Genomic DNA, 17,328 nt, shown 5'->3' with positions numbered 1-17,328 from the left:
ATTAGGTGCTTGGGAGCAGCAGCAGCAGCAGCAGCAGCAGAAGGCCCTTGCTTTCTCCTCCTTCATGTGAGCTCCCAAAGGCACCTGGTGGGCCACTGCGAGTTGCAGAGTGCTGGACTAGAGGGACTCTGGTCTGATCCAGCAGGCGCTTTCTTATGTTCTTATGTACATAAAATGTTCTTAATCTCATAAAATCCTGGAAGCGAAGCAGGGGACGGCCTGGTCAGTAAATGGATGGGAGACCAGTATAAATGTCCAAGGTTGCTACGCAGCCAATGGCAACCCCTGTATGTTGATGTGTTGCCTTAAAAACCCCTTGAGGGATCACCATAAGTTGGTTGTGACTTGGCAGCGCTTTCTATCACCTCCGCAGACACAGGGAGCTGTCTTGAGTCTCCTTACCGGAGAGGAAGGTGGGATATAAATCCAAATTCTTCTCACATGGGCAAAAATGATGGTCACCCAAACAGACTAACTTGCAGCTGACATGAAGCATCATTTAACTGATGGAGTTCACTGCCCCCAGCTTTATCAATGTTTTAGATTCCTTCAAGAAATTGGACAGAACTCCGGAAGAACTTCTCAAAACGTACCGCTGACAATAGCTGAATAAGAACTCTGTATTCAAAGGTGGCATCTGTGAATATGAAGTACTGGAGGCACCTAGGGGGGCATAATGGCTGGACATTTTCATGTCCCATTTATGATCTTCCCAGGGGTACATAAGCAGAAGCCTTATTAGACGAGGTGTGTTTTGGCTCATAAACATCAGAGAAACCTACCTCGAAAAAGAACCTCAGCATCAGCGCCAGGGCTCCAAAGCAGAAGCCAGGTCCAATCTGCTGTGTGTAGACGCTTCTGTCGGGATAGAGGCCTTTTTTCTCTTTCATCTTTTGCAACTGGAAGGAAAGGGACTAGCCAGTGATGGATACCCAATTCACCTCAAAAAACCCAGAGGGGCAGCAGCACGTGAACTCTCCCTCTCACCCCAGCAATATTTTGTTATTCTTAACACTCTTTCAGCTTCCCGGGACACTCTTTGGGCGCCTGTCACTCCAACAGGGCCAGCCACATTGACCTTGTCTTTTGTACTCGGGGAGAGTTGCTGTAATGATATGTTGCCTTACCCATTTCACAGTTATCACCAGAACAGCTGTCCCAATTGGTCCTGAGTAAACACCATATCCCCATCGGTCATGGTAGATCCTGACGGCAATCGTCAGCACGCCAAACATCAGAAAGGTTGATCTTTTGGGCTCATCAAACTCTGCCAGGGCTGAGGAAAGAAAGCCAGAGATGAGGATTTATGTATGTATGTATGTATGTATGTATGTATGTATGTATGTATGTATGTATGTATGTATGTATTTCTTCAATTTCTATACCGCCCAATCCCCGAAGGGCTCCGGGCGGTGAACAACATAGTTCAAAACATTAAACAGGAGCAAATCATATACAATACAATACATAGGCTCCATCCTATTAATCATCAGTAAAACATCTTAAAATTCATATAAACAGCGGATAACAATTAACAAATAAACAAGATGCTTCCAAAACCCCAATTAAAACCTACCCCAAAAAGGGGGGACGGCAGGCCCCTCAATATGGCTCTATTGGCTCTATTGGTTCTTTTGGCTCTATTAAGTCATAATGCACTATTTTAACTACTGCTAGTCTGGATGTGTGATCTGGCTTATAGTTATCCCATAAAATCCTTGTTTGTCTTGATGAACCATCGTCTCTCTTTTCTCTGTCTTCCCCACAAAGACCTGGAGGGCATCCCAGCCTGTGCAGGATAAAGGCAGGATGTTTGTATTTGTATTAACTGTGGCTAACAAACCAACTTCAAGCTGTTCATGCACCCTAAAACCAGTTAGCGGAGTGGGCCCAAGCCTGGATAATCACACTAACTGCAGCTGGCCTGATGTGCTGTCTGAGCTGAGTCCTGGGAAAATGGTTGTGACATTTGAACATAAGAACATAAGAACATAAGAACTAGCCTGCTGGATCAAACCAGAGTCCATCTAGTCCAGCTCTCTGCTACTCGCAGTGGCCCACCAGGTGCCTTTGGGAGCTCACGTGCAGAAGGTGAAAGCAATGGCCTTCTGCTGCTGCTGCTGCTCCCGAGCACCTGGTCTGCTAAGGCATTTTGCAATCTGAGATCAAGGAGGATCAAGATTGGTAGCCATAGATTGACTTCTCCTCCATAAATCTGTCCAAGCCCTTTTTAAAGCTATCCCAGGGTTAGTGGCCATCACCACCTCCTGTGGCAGCATATTCCAAACACCAATCCCACGTTGTGTGAAGAAGTGTTTCCTTTTATTAGTCCTAATTCTTACCCCCAACATTTTCAATGGATGCTCCCTGGTTCTAGTATTGTGAGAAAGAGAGAAAAATTTCTCTCTGTCGACATTTTCTACCCCATGCATCATTTTATAGACTTCAATCATATCCCCCCTCAGACGCCTCCTCTCCAAACTAAAGAGTCCCAAACGCTGCAGCCTCTCCTCATAAGGAAGGTGCTCCAGTCCCTCAATCATCCTCGTTAGAGGATTTGGTGAGAGGATTCTTTGCTTTAGGTTGGGGCCTCGGACTTTTAAATTGGTATGTAGCGTTTAGGAACCCTCATTATACTTCAGACAACTCCAAGTATTTTCTTTCTTTGTCTACGGAACACAGTAACACCGTGTCATTACTTACCCATGCGATGACATCACATCACAACCTGTAGTAGGAAAACTATGATTATGGGGTGGTTTGCCATTGCCTTCCCCACTCGTCTACACCTTTCCCCCAGCAAGTGGGGTACTCGTTTTACCGACTTTGGGAAAAAATGGAAGGCTGAACCATCTACCTGAAACTGACTTCTTCTGGGATCAAACTCAGGACGTGAGAACAGCGTTGACTGCAGTACTTGTCAACCTCTCAGTGGAGTTTGGAGATCCCTCAGAATTACAACCAATCTCCAGTTCCTCTGAAGGAAAGGGCTACTTTGGAGGGTACACTCTGTGGCCTCCTATCCCAGTGAGATCCATCCTCTCCCCATAACCCACCCTCCTAGGCTGTACCCCCAAATCTCCATGGCAACCATATGACAAAGGCTCCTTCTGCACTGAGGACCTTGCCCGGGTTTGTCTTCCAAACTGGCGTGGGTTATTTTTCAAAGCATCCACAGTGCTCTTCCGCATTACATGCTCTTCCGCATCTCCTCCTCTTGCTGCCCTATTTTCCAGCCCTGGCGCACTACCATCTTTTTGGAAAGATCACAGCTCAAACGCATGTGCGAGCCATGTGGACGTGAATGTGAGCTCCCAAAGGCACCTGGTGGGCCACTGCGAGTAGCAGAGAGCTGGACTAGGTGGACTCTGGTCTGATCCAGCTGGCTTGTTCTTATGTTGAGCAGCAGTGGCGTAGTGGCTAAGAGCAGTGGCTAAGAGCAGGTGCACTCTGATCTGGAGGAACCGGGTTTGATTCCCAGCTCTGCCGCTTGAGTTGTGGAGGCTTATCTGGGGAATTCAGATTAGCCTGTGCACTCCCACACATGCCAGCTGGATGACCTTGGGCTAGTCACAGCTTTGCGGAGCTCTCTCAGCCCCACCCACCTCACAGGGTGTTTGTTGTGAGGGGGGAAGGGCACGGTGATTGTAAGCCCCTTTGAGTCTCTTACAGGAGAGAAAGGGGGGATATAAATCCCAAACTCTTCTTATGTTCTTAAGGTACAGATTTTTGCAAGTCCTGCTCATGCCAGCACCATTTCACACATTTCAGCCCTTAGAAGCCAACATTTTCCTCTGCCACCAGCCAGTTTTCAGAGTCTTTTTTAACTGTTAGAAATTGCCAGATTGCTATAGCATTATAACGATATTACCATGAATCCAGCTTTCATTTTAACAGGACTTTATTCCCAATGAAAAGGACTACAGGTTTTTCCCCAATGAAATCTGGAAATTCAGAGAAATTAGTAAATTGCTATAGCACCAGAGGCAATTTTCGGTTTTTAAAAGGAGTCCAGGGAAATGGCTGTGTGGACGCTCCGTTGCCTCTGCTTAAGTCTAGGTGGGGAACGGTCTCTGGGTGGAGGCAGCCGAGGATGATTCTGCTTTGCATAAAACAGGAGAATTTTGATGGAAAGAGAAGGATTCAGCCCCCCCACCCTTCCTCCCTGCAATTGTCTGAGGATGATTTCAGCCGTGGTTCGTAGGCCAGAGGCTCTCTTCAGACACCTGTCTGTAGTCTGCAAACTCTGCACTTCAGTCAAAGAGGATATGAATTATTGGAGGCTGCTCTTGAGCACAGAATGGGGTCATCCCTGATCAAAGTTACAGCTCCCAAAGGGATCCCTTCAGTGTGCTTCCAGCTCACACAGCTGGGTCATGGCTGTCCCGGATTTGCAGTCCTGGGAAGCTTGCCGGCAGTGGCTGCGTATGCACACGTATGCATTCAACACTTTGCAAACGGCATGGGGAGAGGTTTTCTTCACGTCCCAAGCGCCACACCTTCAGTGTTCTTGGATCGCATTTTTACTAGAGTTGTGTTTTTGGCGAAAGCACCCCCTCATGTTTTTACATTTCAACCGCATACCTTCAGAGCTGACATTTCCCAATAAATCTGAATGGCTCACAGAGCCAGTTTACAAAGAGGTTGAGGTTGTGTGCCGCCAAACTCAATGGGGTTAAAAGTGTATCTTCTAGATCAGTGATTTGAGACCGAGTGCCCAAATTGCAACTCAAACCCCACTTATTTATCGCAAAGTGCCAACCCGGCAATTTAACCTGAATGCTGAGGTTTTAGTTTAGAAAAAAACGGTTGGCTCTCTCTTCCTCCACCCCACCCGCTCGAGCAGGGGCCAGCCTGCTCTAGCCTCCAGCAAGTCCTTCGCTTGCGATACACTCACTCTGTGCCTCTCTAGCATCTCTGCCTCCTCTGCACCCCCTCCCCTCGGGCAGCAGCCACCCGGAGCACAGTTACCAGGCCCGCCAGCCGAGTCCTCCGTGCTCAGCGCGGTGTATGTGACATGTCATGCTCAGTGGCCCAGGCCAGCCTAAATGTGTGTGTGTGGGGGGGTGGAGGTGGTGATTTTGCGCCCCCCACATGATGAACTCTGTGTACGCGTGCCCACAGAGAGGGCTCCAAGTGCCACCTCTGGCACCCGTGCCATAGGTTCGCCATCACTGTTCTAGATGCTGGGGGAGAGTGGGGCTGGGAGCACTTATTTATTTAGAATATTTCTAAGCCACCTCTTCAGAGTCCTCCTGGAGGCAACTTACCACTGAGAACTCAAAATAAAATCAAGCCAACCACAACAGTATGATGGGATTCTTCAGAACTTGAGTTTACCACTATTATAAGAGCTGGTCAGTTGCCTTTTCTCTTTGTTTATGGGTTAGCGACATTTGTACTTGTTTATTGATCGTGGTCACGTGAGAGCCAATATGGTGTAAAGGCTAATTAGCCACACTAGGAGAATCTCCCCATTTAAACCTTGAGCTCGCCTCATTCACCATCTCTCAGTCTGACCTACCTCATAGGGCTGTTGAGAGGACAGAAGGGAGCTGGGGGGAACCATGCAAGAACTTGACTTCTTGGAGGGAGGGGCAGGACAAAAATGTAGTGGTTAGTCACGGGATGCTATTCTGAAGCAAAAGAAAGAAGCGTCTTCAGCTTCAGTTTAATCATCTCTCTATCTTTAAAAAAATCTCTGTTTTCTGCAACAGGACTTTAAGAACATGGGAACTAACTTTCTCTGGATCAGTGAGTCCATAGTGTCCAGCTTGCCTCTGCCTCGCAGTGGCCCACCGGGGTGCCCCAGACTCCAGTGGGAGGGTGAAAGCAATGGCCATAAGAACATAAGAACTAGCCTGCTGGATCAGACCAGAGTCCATCGTGTCCAGCACTCTGCTACTCGCAGTGGCCCACCAGGTGCCTTTGGGAGCTCACGTGCAGGAGGTGAAAGCAACATCTTTAAGAACATAAGAACTAGCCTGGACTGTGACCAGAGTCCATCGTGTCCAGCACTCTGCTAATCGCAGTGGCCCACCAGGTGCCTTTGGGAGCTCACGTGCAGGAGGTGAACGCAATGGCCTTAAGAACATAAGAACTAGCCTGCTGGATCAGACCAGAGTCCATCTAGTCCAGCACTCTGCTACTTTCAGCGGTGGCCCTGGAGGTGCCTTTAGGGAGCTCTCCACGTGCAGGAGGTGGCGTAGTAGCAAGAACGCCAAGAAGGAGTCACCTTGGATCAGACCAGGAGGTCCATCCTAGTCCAAGCTCTGCCCCTGCTTGGTGGCTCCACCAAGGTGCCTTTGGGAGCTCACGTGCAGGAGGTGAAAGCAATGGCCTTAAGAACATAAGAAGGAGTCTGCTGGATCAGACCAGAGTCCATCTAGTCCAGCACTCTGCTACTCGCAGTGGCCCACCAGGTGCCTTTGGGAGCTCACGTGCAGGAGGTGAAAGCAAGGGCCTTCTGCTGCTGCTTCTCCTGAGCACCTGGCCTGCTAAGGCATTTGCAATCTGTGGGCCTTCTCTTCTCTTTGTGTACCCCCTGGCTTTATCCCCAATGGGCACCCAAGCACCCTACATTGTTCTCCTCTCCGCCATTTTAACCTCACAGTCCTGTGAGGTACATCAGATTGAGGCTGTGTGATTGGCTCAAGGTCGCCCAGGAGGCTTCCCTGGAGGGGAGTCAATTCTGGTCTCCCAGTTGCTAATTCAACACTCTACCCTCTACCCCACACCAGATCTTTCTTTGGCTTCAAAGGTGTTACTTCCATCCCTCCAACATCCTGCAACCTCAGAACCCTCAAATAAAGACCAGTCCTTACCCATTAGCGACACCCACATAGATAACGCCGTCCCGTAGATGCTGAAGTACTCGAGGATGTCGTATTGCATGAAGCACAGGATGGATAACCCGGGGCCATCACACGCATGGTAGATCTGTTGGAGAACATGATTATGTAAATGTAACCTCTATCTGTGGGTTCTGTGGGGCAGAACTTGGAATGAGTTTGCAACAACAATTTTTAAAAACAAAATGGTTTACTTTCTTAGCATATAACATATAACATCAACATTGAACATCACACTTCAAGGTCCTGTTCAGGTTGCATTTTCAAGTCCTTATATTTACAGTCTACTGATACTGCCAAGTCCAATTCTTCTTTGCAAATGGGTTGGCTCCTGAAGACTCCAAGGGCTTGGTGAGCAGGATTCAACATGGTGAAGGTTTCCAGGAGAACTCTCACCCATTACAACCACAAAAACCCTTAACAAGGTGTTAAGGGCTTATAGAAATCAAGGTCTGAGTCTGGTAGCCTTGTCTCCTCCAAAGAGCTCTGCAGCTTTCAGCTGCTTTGAGTCTCCACCCCTTTCTGGGTCAACCCATTCTGAGCATGGGGGTTACACAAAGGCATCATGAAACAGCATGTGAACCTCCGGGGCATGCAGACGATCGCCGCCGCTGACCTCGTTGGTTGGAACAGGGTGTTCTCTGCTAAGGCTGGTCTCTGCCGCAAGGAGCTTGCAATTGGAGGCTGTGGCTCAGGGTTCAACCTTCTTGAGATCCACCCTGTCCCTCAGGGATTTCCTCACGTGCACGCACACTGTCTGATACCCACAGTAGTATTCAGTGGTCCAGCGTGGTGCCTGTGGAAAGTGGAACAGTATGAATGTGGAAAGTGTACAGCAGGGATTTCCTCACGTGCACGCACACTGTCTGATACCCACAGTAGTATTCAGTGGTCCAGCGTGGTGCCTGTGGAAAGTGGAACAGTATGAATGTGGAAAGTGTACAGCAGGGGTCCCCAGCGTGGTGCCTGTGAGCACCACGGCACCTGCCAGCACCTTTTCTGATGCCTGCCAAATGTTTTTAGAAAGTATGCAGGGCCAGGCGGAGCAGCAGTGGCGTGGGAGGTTAAGAGCTCGTGTATCTAATCTGGAGGAACCGGGTTTGATTCCCAGCTCCGCCGCCAGAGCTGTGGAGGCTTATCTGGGGAATTCAGGTTAGCCTGTACACTCCCACACACGCCAGCTGGGTGACCTTGGGCTAGTCACAGCTTCTCGGAGCTCTCTCAGCCCCACCCACCTCACAGGGTGTTTGTTGTGAGGCGGGAAGGGCAAGGAGATTGTAAGTCCCTTTGGGTCTCCTGCAGGAGAGAAAGGGGGGATATAAATCCAAACTCTTCTTCTTCTTCTTTCAGTCAGCACAGCTTCTGATTGGCCATTGGAAATTAGATGGGCTGTGCAGATTTTTGTAAAAGTTGCTTTGGCAGCAGCTGCCGTCACAGCCAAAGTCTTGTCCCTGAGCGACTGAAGCCATCATTTTGTGGCCGGCGCTGCCTCACGCGGCCGCCATTTTGTGGCTGTGCCCATCACACTGTGTCAGAATTCCGAAGGTGGCCACCGGGACCCCTCGGATGTCGTGATTTCAGTGGATAGGGAAAAAAAATGGTGGGAAACGTTTGAACTGTAATGGTTTTCACACCGGACGGCTCCTGCTTAGCCCCTCAAAGGGAAGCCCCAGGAAATGCTGTGGCGTTGGATCCTGCCCAGTGCCACGTAAGGAGAGCGGCAAGGGCCATTTGGCAGAGCAAGCCACTGAAGCTGCTATCAATCAATGGGGGTTAACATTTAAGTTATTTTGACGCTAAAGATTGAGAAAACTCTTCTGCCTTTAGAAGGCTATTTGGGATTTGGAATGAATCCTAAGGAATGAATATGAGCGTATGAAAGAGGGCCTTTACTTCTGTCCATGCAGCCATGGCGGCTTTGACTTATTCATGTGAGGGACCTACGTTGAATTTGGATAACTGGCGTCTGCTAAAATGAAATCTGCGATATATTTGCTTCTGCAAAGCAGAACTGTATCTAGCAGCTAAAAGAACTTGCTCTCCCACACAATTTTTAATTCCATTTGAGCAGGGTCGCATGGCCCACTACTTATATTTTCTAACTAACCCCTGCTCAAGGAGAGCCTTCACAATGGCTAGATTCAATGTTATGCCATCTGCCTTACTCCATGGCAGGTTTAATAACCTGGAAAAATCTAAAAGGTTGTGTAGCTGTAATTCTAAGGTAGTCGAAACATTGGCTCACCAGCTATTACATTGCACCAAATTTGCTAAAATTAGATCTAAATATGTCAATCTACACCCTCTCTTCCAATCTGAGTTAACAGATTTGATTAGATTATTTCTCTTGTTGAATAACTCAGATTCTGTTTTTTTTGTGAAGAGCTTTGTTATTGAAATACTTCAGAGCCAGTAATAATATATATTTATCTGAGGTTATCCTTTTTGCCTTTAAATTTTTTTATGTTTGTTGTGTTTTGTTGCTGTTGTTCTATGTATGCCAATAAAGGCTTTGCTTTGCTTTGCTTGCTGATATATTTGCTTCAACGGGACAGTACCACTGGCCAGCCCCATGGCCTTCAGGCCTTCCGCACTCTCACCTGCCTCTAGAACAGGGGTCTTCAAACTATGGCCCTCCAGATGTTCATGAACTACAATTCCCATCAGCCCTGCCACTTAGGCTCATTCCGCACACGCAGAATAATGCACTTTCAAACTGCTTTCAGTGCTCTTTGAAACTGTGCGGAATAGCAAAATCCACTTGCAAACAGTTGTAAAAGTGGTTTGAAAATGCATTATTTTGCATGTGCGGAAGGGGCCTTAGTCATGCTGGCAGGGGCTGATGGGTATTGTAGTCCATGAACATCTGGAGGGCCATAGTTTGAAGACCCCTGCTCTAGAAGAGGAGGAGGAGGAGGAGGAGGAGGAGGAGGAGTCACAACGCAGCTTACAACTGCCTTCCCTTCCTTTCTCCACAACAGACCCCTTGTGAGGTAGGAAGGGCTGAGAGAGTTCTCGGAGATCTGTGACTAGCCCAAGGTCCCCCAGCAGGCTTCATGTAGAGGAGTGAGGTTAGGGTTAGGCAGGATGACCCCGAACCCAAGGCAAGGGAAGGTCCGGACAGGGAGGCCAGATTCAGGAGGTGCGCCAAGGAGCGTGCAAAGGGGGGCGAGCACTCCCAGCCTCACCAGCTTCACTCAAGCAGGCTTGAAGCCAGCTCTTTTAGAGGAGGCCAGGGGGTGGGGTTGCCAACTTCAGAATGGAAATACCTGGAGATTTTGAGGGTGGAGCCCAAGGAAGGGAGGGTTTAGGGAGGGGAGGGTCTTCAATGGAGTATAATAACACCATAGACTCCACCCTCCAAAACATCCATTTTCTCCACCACAACTGATCTCTGTCGCCTGGAGATCTCCAAGTTGGCAGCCTGCCAAGGGGTGTGGCAGGGTGTGCCCAGTCTCCCATTGGTCCTGGCTGCTGCCAGTCTACACTAGCCAATTTGCCATGCCAGCAGGGGCTGATGGGAATTGTAGTCCATGAGCATCTGAAGTGCCAGAGTTGGACACCCCGGGCTAGACCCATGAACTCGAGGGAGAAGGCAAAGCTGGGGTTGTCCCACCGCACAGGGTGTTTGTTGCGAGGGGGGAAGGGCAAGGAGACTGTAAGTCCCTTTGAGTCTCCTGCAGGAGAGAAAGGGGGGATATAAATCCAAACTCTTCTTCTTCTTCAAAAGGCACGTGCAGGAAGGGCCAAGGAAGACGGGTTCCCTTCCTCCAGTGTCGGATTCAAATAATTTAACAGCCGGTTCCAGTGGTGGGATTCCAATAATTTAATAGCTGGTTGTTTACAAGCACCGTTTTAACAACCGGTTCTGCCAAAGTGGTGCGAACCGGCTGAATCCCGCCACTGCCTTCCTCCCTCAACTGCCAAAGGAAGAGGATGCAAGATGGCTGGAGAGAGAGGGAGCTCGAAGAAGAAGAAGAAGAAGAAGAAGAAGAAGAAGAAGAAGAAGAAGAAGAAGAAGAAGAAGAAGAAGAGTTTGGATTTATATCCCCCCTTTCTCTCCTGCAGGAGACTCAAAGGGGCTGACAATCTCCTTGCCCTTCCCCCCTCACAACAAACACCCTGTGAGGTGGGTGGGGCTGAGAGAGCTCCGAGAAGCTGTGACTAGCCCAAGGTCACCCAGCTGGCATGTGTGGGAGTGCACAGGCTAATCTGAATCCCCCAGATAAGCCTCCACAGCTCAGGCGGCAGAGCTGGGAATCAAACCCGGTTCCTCCAGATTAGATACACGAGCTCTTAACCTCCTACGCCATTGCTGCTCTGAAGTGCCAGAGGCACTAAGCCCATCTGAGGCTCCCTAAAGCCCTGCCAGGAAAAAGGGAACCCTGAGGGGTCCTGCAGGAACAGGACAATAGGGCTTCGTGGAGAAGGAACGGGTCCTAATCTCCTGGACTAGTGTGTGTGTGTGTTCGGGAGGGGGCCCCTGGATTAGAACCTCCTGAGTGCACAAACCGGCCCCCCTTGCTTATGGCGCAGGGCAGACGCCAGCAGTGGCATCCTACAGATGAGGAAACAGAGTCAGGATTGCCCATGTGGGGCTGGGACCCCTTTCTTGGGCAACACCGTGGCAAAGCGGCCTCAGGAAAGGACCCAGGCCTCACAGGGGCTTGACAGGCCCGGCTCGCCTCCTTGTGCCGTGCTGGCAGCGTCGCCTTGAACTGAACAGAGCAGCTCCTTGAGAAATCTGGAACGGCCGAGGAGGCAGACGGCGGCGGGTGAGCAGATGTTTCTGGCTGTCGCTGGAGCCCTTGTCTGAGGTGGCCGTTCGCGTTTGCTGGTCTGAAGCATTTCCTGTCGGGGAAAAGGCCGCCCTGGCTGCGTCCGCCCCAGCCCTGCCAAAGGACCTGCAACAGCTGCGCGGCTCTTGTTCTCCCTCCCCACCCAGAGATTCTGAGGCTTCCAGGGTCCACCGCCTGCCCTTCCAGTCCCGAAGGGGGATTTCCTGCAGGACCCCACCGGTGTGAAAGACGGTGAGTGCCACCAGGTGTACGACGCAACACCCGCCCCCTGGCAGTAATTCAAGGCAGAGAAACTGAGCCAGGTTGGGATCTTACCTTGGCCTGTGGGGAGGGGAAATGACTATTGTGTGGGTTAACCACTCTGAACGCTCCCAAGTGCCGCCTAAGTCTATATCAGGGACCCCCAACTTGGTGCCCGTGGGCTCCGCAGGACCGGACTCCACTCCTGCCATCGGCCAACCAAGTGGACTCAGGGAGTGGGTGGGTCTAAGTGGGGCTTTGGCCGGGCGAGGATTCTGATTGGCCCCTGGAGATTTGATTGGCTGGGCAGATTAAAAAAAACTTTGCTGTGGTTGGCACAGTTGGCATCGCAGCGCAAGGTTCTTTGCTGCCTGCCTGAAGGTAAATTGTGGCAGGGGCTGGCTTCCCCTCCTCCCACAGAAGAAGGAGGAGGAGGAGGAGGAGAAGGAGGAGGAGAAGAAGAAGGAGAAGGAGAAGGAGAAGAAGAAGGAGAAGAAGGAGAAGAAGAAGGAGAAGAAGAGGAGGAGGAGGAGAAGGAGAAGAAGGAGGAGGAAGAGGAGGAGGAAGAGGAGGAGTAGGAGTTTGGATTTATATCCCCCATTCTCTCTTGTTAGGAGACTCAAAGGGGCTTACAATCTCCTTGCCCTTCCCTCCTCACAACAAACACCCTGTGAGGTGGGCGGGGCTGAGAGAGCTCCGAGAAGCTGTGACTAGCCCAAGGTCACCCAGCTGGTGTGTGTTGGAGTGCACGGGCTAATCTGAATTCCCCAGATAAGCCTACATTTTAGAGCAGGGACTATTCCTCAGATTGGTTCCCCAAATTGGAGTACACCTGCTCTTAACCACTATACCACACTGGCTCGCTACACCACTACTTGCTGGCTCTCTACACCACAGCCACGGCATGGCAGCCACATTGTGTCAAAATTCCCAAGGTGCTTGCAGCTCAAAAAGATGAGGTCCATAACCATGCAAAAGACTCCTACCTGTATATGTTGACATGGTTGGCCTGCCAATGCTGTGAGGGAAATGTCAGCCACAGAGGCAGGCGAAAGGTCAGGAGAAAATGCTACAGGAACACGGCCACACAACCCGGAAAACCCACAGCACCCTAACTCCTCAGAGTATCCATAAGTTGACTGTGATTTGATGGCACTTTCCACCCCCATTCGAGCGCCTTCAAACCACTCTCCAGAAACGGGCAAACAGGTCTCGCCTCACCTGTTGTCCTTCTCTGGGGAGTGGTTCTGTCAGAGGAGCTTTCCGCACTGACAGAGTTGTACTGGTTTCTATCTAGGTTCACCTCAGTGTATCCGCCCTGCAACTGAGCTCAACGTTGTTTTGTCTCGGTTCCCCCCCCCCCCTCAGAACTGCGACATCCCTGTCGCAGTTATGAACTGCACCTTTCTGCTGGAACAAGGTTGATACCGCTTCGAAGCTTCGAAGTGCGGATGCATCGAAACGACACCTCATCCGTTCAACCAATCAGGAGCCGCTTTTGTGGCATGCGCAGAACGGGCATGGAACTGTAAACTGTAAACTGTAAAAAAAAGAACGCTCCCGTTTCCCATGGTAACACAAGCTCCAATCACGATCGAGGAGCGAAACAGGCACCAAGATGATCCCGCCCATTTAGCTCGGTTCCAGGGGGCCAAGTAAGTTGCTGTGCGGGCAGCCTGGAATCGCCCCCTACTGAAGGGAACTGAGTCGACCTTAGCTCCCTTCTGTAGTGCGGAAAGCCCCAGAGAGAAGATGCCGCCCTTGAAGGATGAACCTGGTGTCATTATATCCCATTGAGGTCCTTGCCCTCCTCAGACCCTGTCATCCTCAGGCCCCGCCCCCAAATTTCCAGAAATTTCTCAACCCAGAGTTGGCAACCCCCAATCCAAGGCCCAGACAGCTATTAAAGTAGCTCTTAAAATACCCCAAGACTGGCTGACTCTTTTTCTCTTCCTTTCTCTCAAAGCACAGAGGAGAATTCAGACAAGAACACCCTGGAAAAGCAAACTGGAAACAAAGTCCTTACCGACACAAAGAACATGGTGAAGAAATAGACCATGGCCTCCATGTGGAATTGCCTTTTGGCTGCGATGCTGATGGTCGGGAGGAAAGCCAGGCTGCTTAGAGTTGGCAGAAGTAGCTTGGCAACCAAAGAACCCATCGGAAAGAGGACGCACGCTCGCCAAGGAACGGACAGTTCCGGGGAAGGAAGGATCCCACCAAATCCCAGAGCCGTCTGGAGGAGACTGCGGGGCAGAGTCCGAGGCTGTCTTTCTTGAGGGCCATGAATCTGTGCTAGGAAGGCAGCTGGGGCAAAGGGCTTTTGAGTTTAGAGGCCCACAGGCTGGTTTGATTCCTGCGTGATGTCAGCAGATGACAGGTGGCAGAAGGCCACGGGTGTGTGGAGCACAGCTGAAGGCAGGGGCTGGCAGCAGCCGTCACTGGTGGCGCTTGGAGCCACCCTGAGCCCCTCTGGAACAAATGGTCCAGCACAAAAGGCCGCCGCAGCAGCGGCAGGTGTTCCCCTCCAGCCCTCGGCATCTTTGTGAGGAGAGGAAGCGTGGTCATCTTCCATTCTGCCTCTGCTGCTGTTCTCCCTCCATCCCATCCAGCTCACCCATCACCCACGATCAACGATCACAAAGGAGAATGCCAAGGAGGGATTTGGCAACCCCAACAAGGTTGGGGGTCTGCATGTTCAAAGAACTCCATGGGTATGCAGAAAAACTCCCATAGGGCGATTCCCCACTGCAGAGTCGACCTAAGTTCGACACAGTTCCTTTAACTGGTACTGACCTAGGGTCTACTCTCATCACTCCCCACAGCAACTGAGTTCAACTGGAACCGAGCTCAGAGGGCGGGATCATCTTTGGTACCTCTTTCGCTCCTCGTTCCCGATTGGCTCTTGTTTTACGGCGGGAAACGTGAGCGTGTGTCATTTTTTTTAGTTCTTATACCTCACAGCTATGTAGAATTGGCACCAAAACGTAGATATGTAGATTTAACTACTAAGACCATGGTTGCATCATCGTAGCTTCGAAAATAGAAGTTAAATTTAAAAAGGCGGACTTTTCCCGCTGTGACTCTGCGCATGCCCAAAACACAGCTCTTGATTGGCTGAACAGGAGAGTCACCATAGATGATTCCCCACTGTCTAGCTTCCAACTGAGTTTGACCTAGGTTTGGGGGAAAAGCTGTACCTCAGAACTGGAATCAGAAATTCCAGTTCTGAGGGGGGCAGAACTAAAACGAACCCAGGTCAAACTCAGCGGCAGTGGGGAGTTGCTGGGACGAACCTAGGTCAAACCTAGGTTGACTCTGCCAGTGGGGAATCGCCCATAGTGCTGCAGGCATCCCAGGCATCCTGGTGAGCAGTGGGCAAGCTTCAGAATGCTGCCACTCTGGCAGAAGTCCCAGGGTGGTGTAGGTGGGGTTGCCAATCTCCAGTTGGGGCCTGGAGATTTCTCAGAATTGAAACTTGTCTCCAGACTACTAAGACCAGTTCCCCTGCTTGGGAAGGTGGACTATATGCATTATTCTCTGTTGAGGTATCTTTCCCTCCCCAAATTCTGGCCTCCCCAGGCTCTTTCCGAACTGAAGTTGGTAACCATAAGCTTTTGCACCCCCTCGGTCCTGATTTCTAGGGTGCTCATACTTGGGAAGTGAGTTTTGAAGAGGAAAATCGCTAAAATAAGAAAGATGGGAGTGGGTTCCCCATTTAGGGCCACGCCCGATGTTGGCTTGGAGTTCCACCATCCACCTTATCGGCAGACACTACGTTGGAGGACTAATGTTTCCAAGGCATTGTTGGGCCCACTTCCTTTTGGCAGCACAGTGTAATGGGGGAGGGGCTCCAGCCTCCTTTGCCCTCTGCACTGTTTTTGGGAGGTGAAACAGCTGCAGAGGCACCCTCTCTGCCCAGCTGTGGGGCTCCATCTGCACTGATGTCGGGGCAGAGATGATGTCTAGGGGCCCTTGGGCTGATGCCTCCCCCAGGAAGAGGATCACCAGCATGGTCAGGCTCCTTGACACATCCTTGAATGTACATATGTGTGTGAAAAATGGTCACCTGTGGTCTCTTCTGCACAATCCTGTGGTGCGCTGGGAGGGTTGCCAGCTGTGGGCTGGGAAATCCCTGGAGAGTTGAGGATAGAACCTGGAGAAGACGGAGTCTGGGGTGGGGAGAAACCTCCGTGGGCCTTTTCTCCGGGGGAGACTGATCGTACGGCTGGTTCTTTTCCTGCATTTTGGGCTTTACAAGAATTTGGCAAGAAAGGACATTTTAAAATAAGTGGGCTGTAAGGAAGGGGCACTCTGAATCCTAGGGGAAAACCTGGCATTCCCAGCGCTGAGATTTCCCTAGCACACCTGCACGGGAACAGATGCGAGCACCTGGAAGGGAGCACTGGGCCTTTCCCCACTTACCTTAAGCCCAGCGCTACTTGAGGAGAGTAGCGCGGTGTCCCCCGGCACTCCCCACGACAGGGGCGGCGACAGCACAGCCGCCCGACGCTGCTGCTGTCGCGCCCTCTCAGCGTGCGGCATCCCAGGCGCTCTCCTTCATGGCGCATGGGGACGCCCAGGTGCGCGCCTATCCCCCCTATAGGGGGGATAGAAGAGAGTGGGGAAAGGCCCACTGAAAGGGGGAGCTCCACCAGTTCTACGCATGTCTGCTGATTCCACTCTGACAAACCAGCATAGTGCAGTGGTTAAGAGCAGGTGCACTCTAATCTGGAGAACCGGGCTTGATTCCCCGCTCTGCCACTTCAGCTGTGGAGGCTTATCTGGGGAACCAGATTAGCTTGTGCACTCCAACACATGCCAGCTGGGTGACCTTGGGTTAGTCACAGTTCTTCAGAGCTCTCTCAGCCCCACCTACCTCACAGGGTGTTTGTTGTGGGACGTGGGGGGGGGGGGTGGAACAGAAAGTAGATTGTAAGCCCCTTTGAATCTCCTACAGGAGAGAAAGGGGAGATATAAATCCAAACTTTCTCTTTCCCCATTGAGCTTATTTTGAAATGAGAACTCATGGCCTTGCTCGTCAGGAATCGGTTTGGAGTTTTTTGTTAGGAGTCAGTGGGAGAATTGAGCCCTGCACCTCGGCACTGATACTTGGAAAAGGCAGGTTTGCCAACGTGCGATTGCTGAGCTTCTACTGGCCTCCACCTCAGACGCCCAGATGCATCTTGAGTTCCGGCAGGGGCCAAAAAGAAGGCTCTCCGTGGGCCCTTGCCCTGGAGGATCACTCTGTGGCTTTATGATCCGCTGAGGTCCCAGCCTCCACCCCCCAAATCTCCCAATCTGGAGCTGGTAACCCTAATCAGTGGTGATCAGAAGCAAGCGAAGCTGAGCTCTGAGCACATGAGCAATCCCACACCCTGTGGCCACCTGGCATAGATAAGGCGAGTGCTGGCTGAGCTCGGATCTGGCGGCGGTGT

At 51.0% G+C, this 17,328-nt stretch overlaps 1 protein-coding gene across 1 annotated transcript; it reads right to left on the bottom strand.

The window, feature by feature from the left end:
- Positions 1 to 499: 499 nt before the first annotated feature.
- On the bottom strand, positions 500 to 14,169 carry MYMK (myomaker, myoblast fusion factor). The gene is made up of 5 exons (XM_048512186.1): positions 13,917 to 14,169; positions 6,825 to 6,939; positions 1,128 to 1,276; positions 783 to 899; positions 500 to 637 (listed from the first exon to the last, which is right to left on the bottom strand). The coding sequence occupies exons 1-5, from the start codon at positions 14,049 to 14,051 to the stop codon at positions 500 to 502; spliced, it is 654 nt and encodes a 217-aa protein (XP_048368143.1). The 5' UTR covers positions 14,052 to 14,169.
- Between the last annotated feature and the right edge of the window lie 3,159 nt (positions 14,170 to 17,328).

This window comes from Sphaerodactylus townsendi, linkage group LG12, assembly GCF_021028975.2.
Source record: "Sphaerodactylus townsendi isolate TG3544 linkage group LG12, MPM_Stown_v2.3, whole genome shotgun sequence".
Lineage (NCBI taxonomy): Eukaryota > Metazoa > Chordata > Lepidosauria > Squamata > Sphaerodactylidae > Sphaerodactylus > Sphaerodactylus townsendi.
This window is presented reverse-complemented; position numbering and strand designations above follow the sequence as displayed.

Excerpts from the sequence above, each read along its gene's own strand:
- MYMK (XM_048512186.1), bottom strand. The coding sequence starts at position 14,051 with ATGGGTTCTTTGGTTGCCAAGCTACTTCTGCCAACTCTAAGCAGCCTG. Across the intron at positions 6,940-13,916 it reads TCACCATGTTCTTTGTGTCG|ATCTACCATGCGTGTGATGG; the intron begins GTAAGGACTTTG and ends GTTCTCCAACAG. Across the intron at positions 900-1,127 it reads TGGTGATAACTGTGAAATGG|TTGCAAAAGATGAAAGAGAA; the intron begins GTAAGGCAACAT and ends CTTTCCTTCCAG.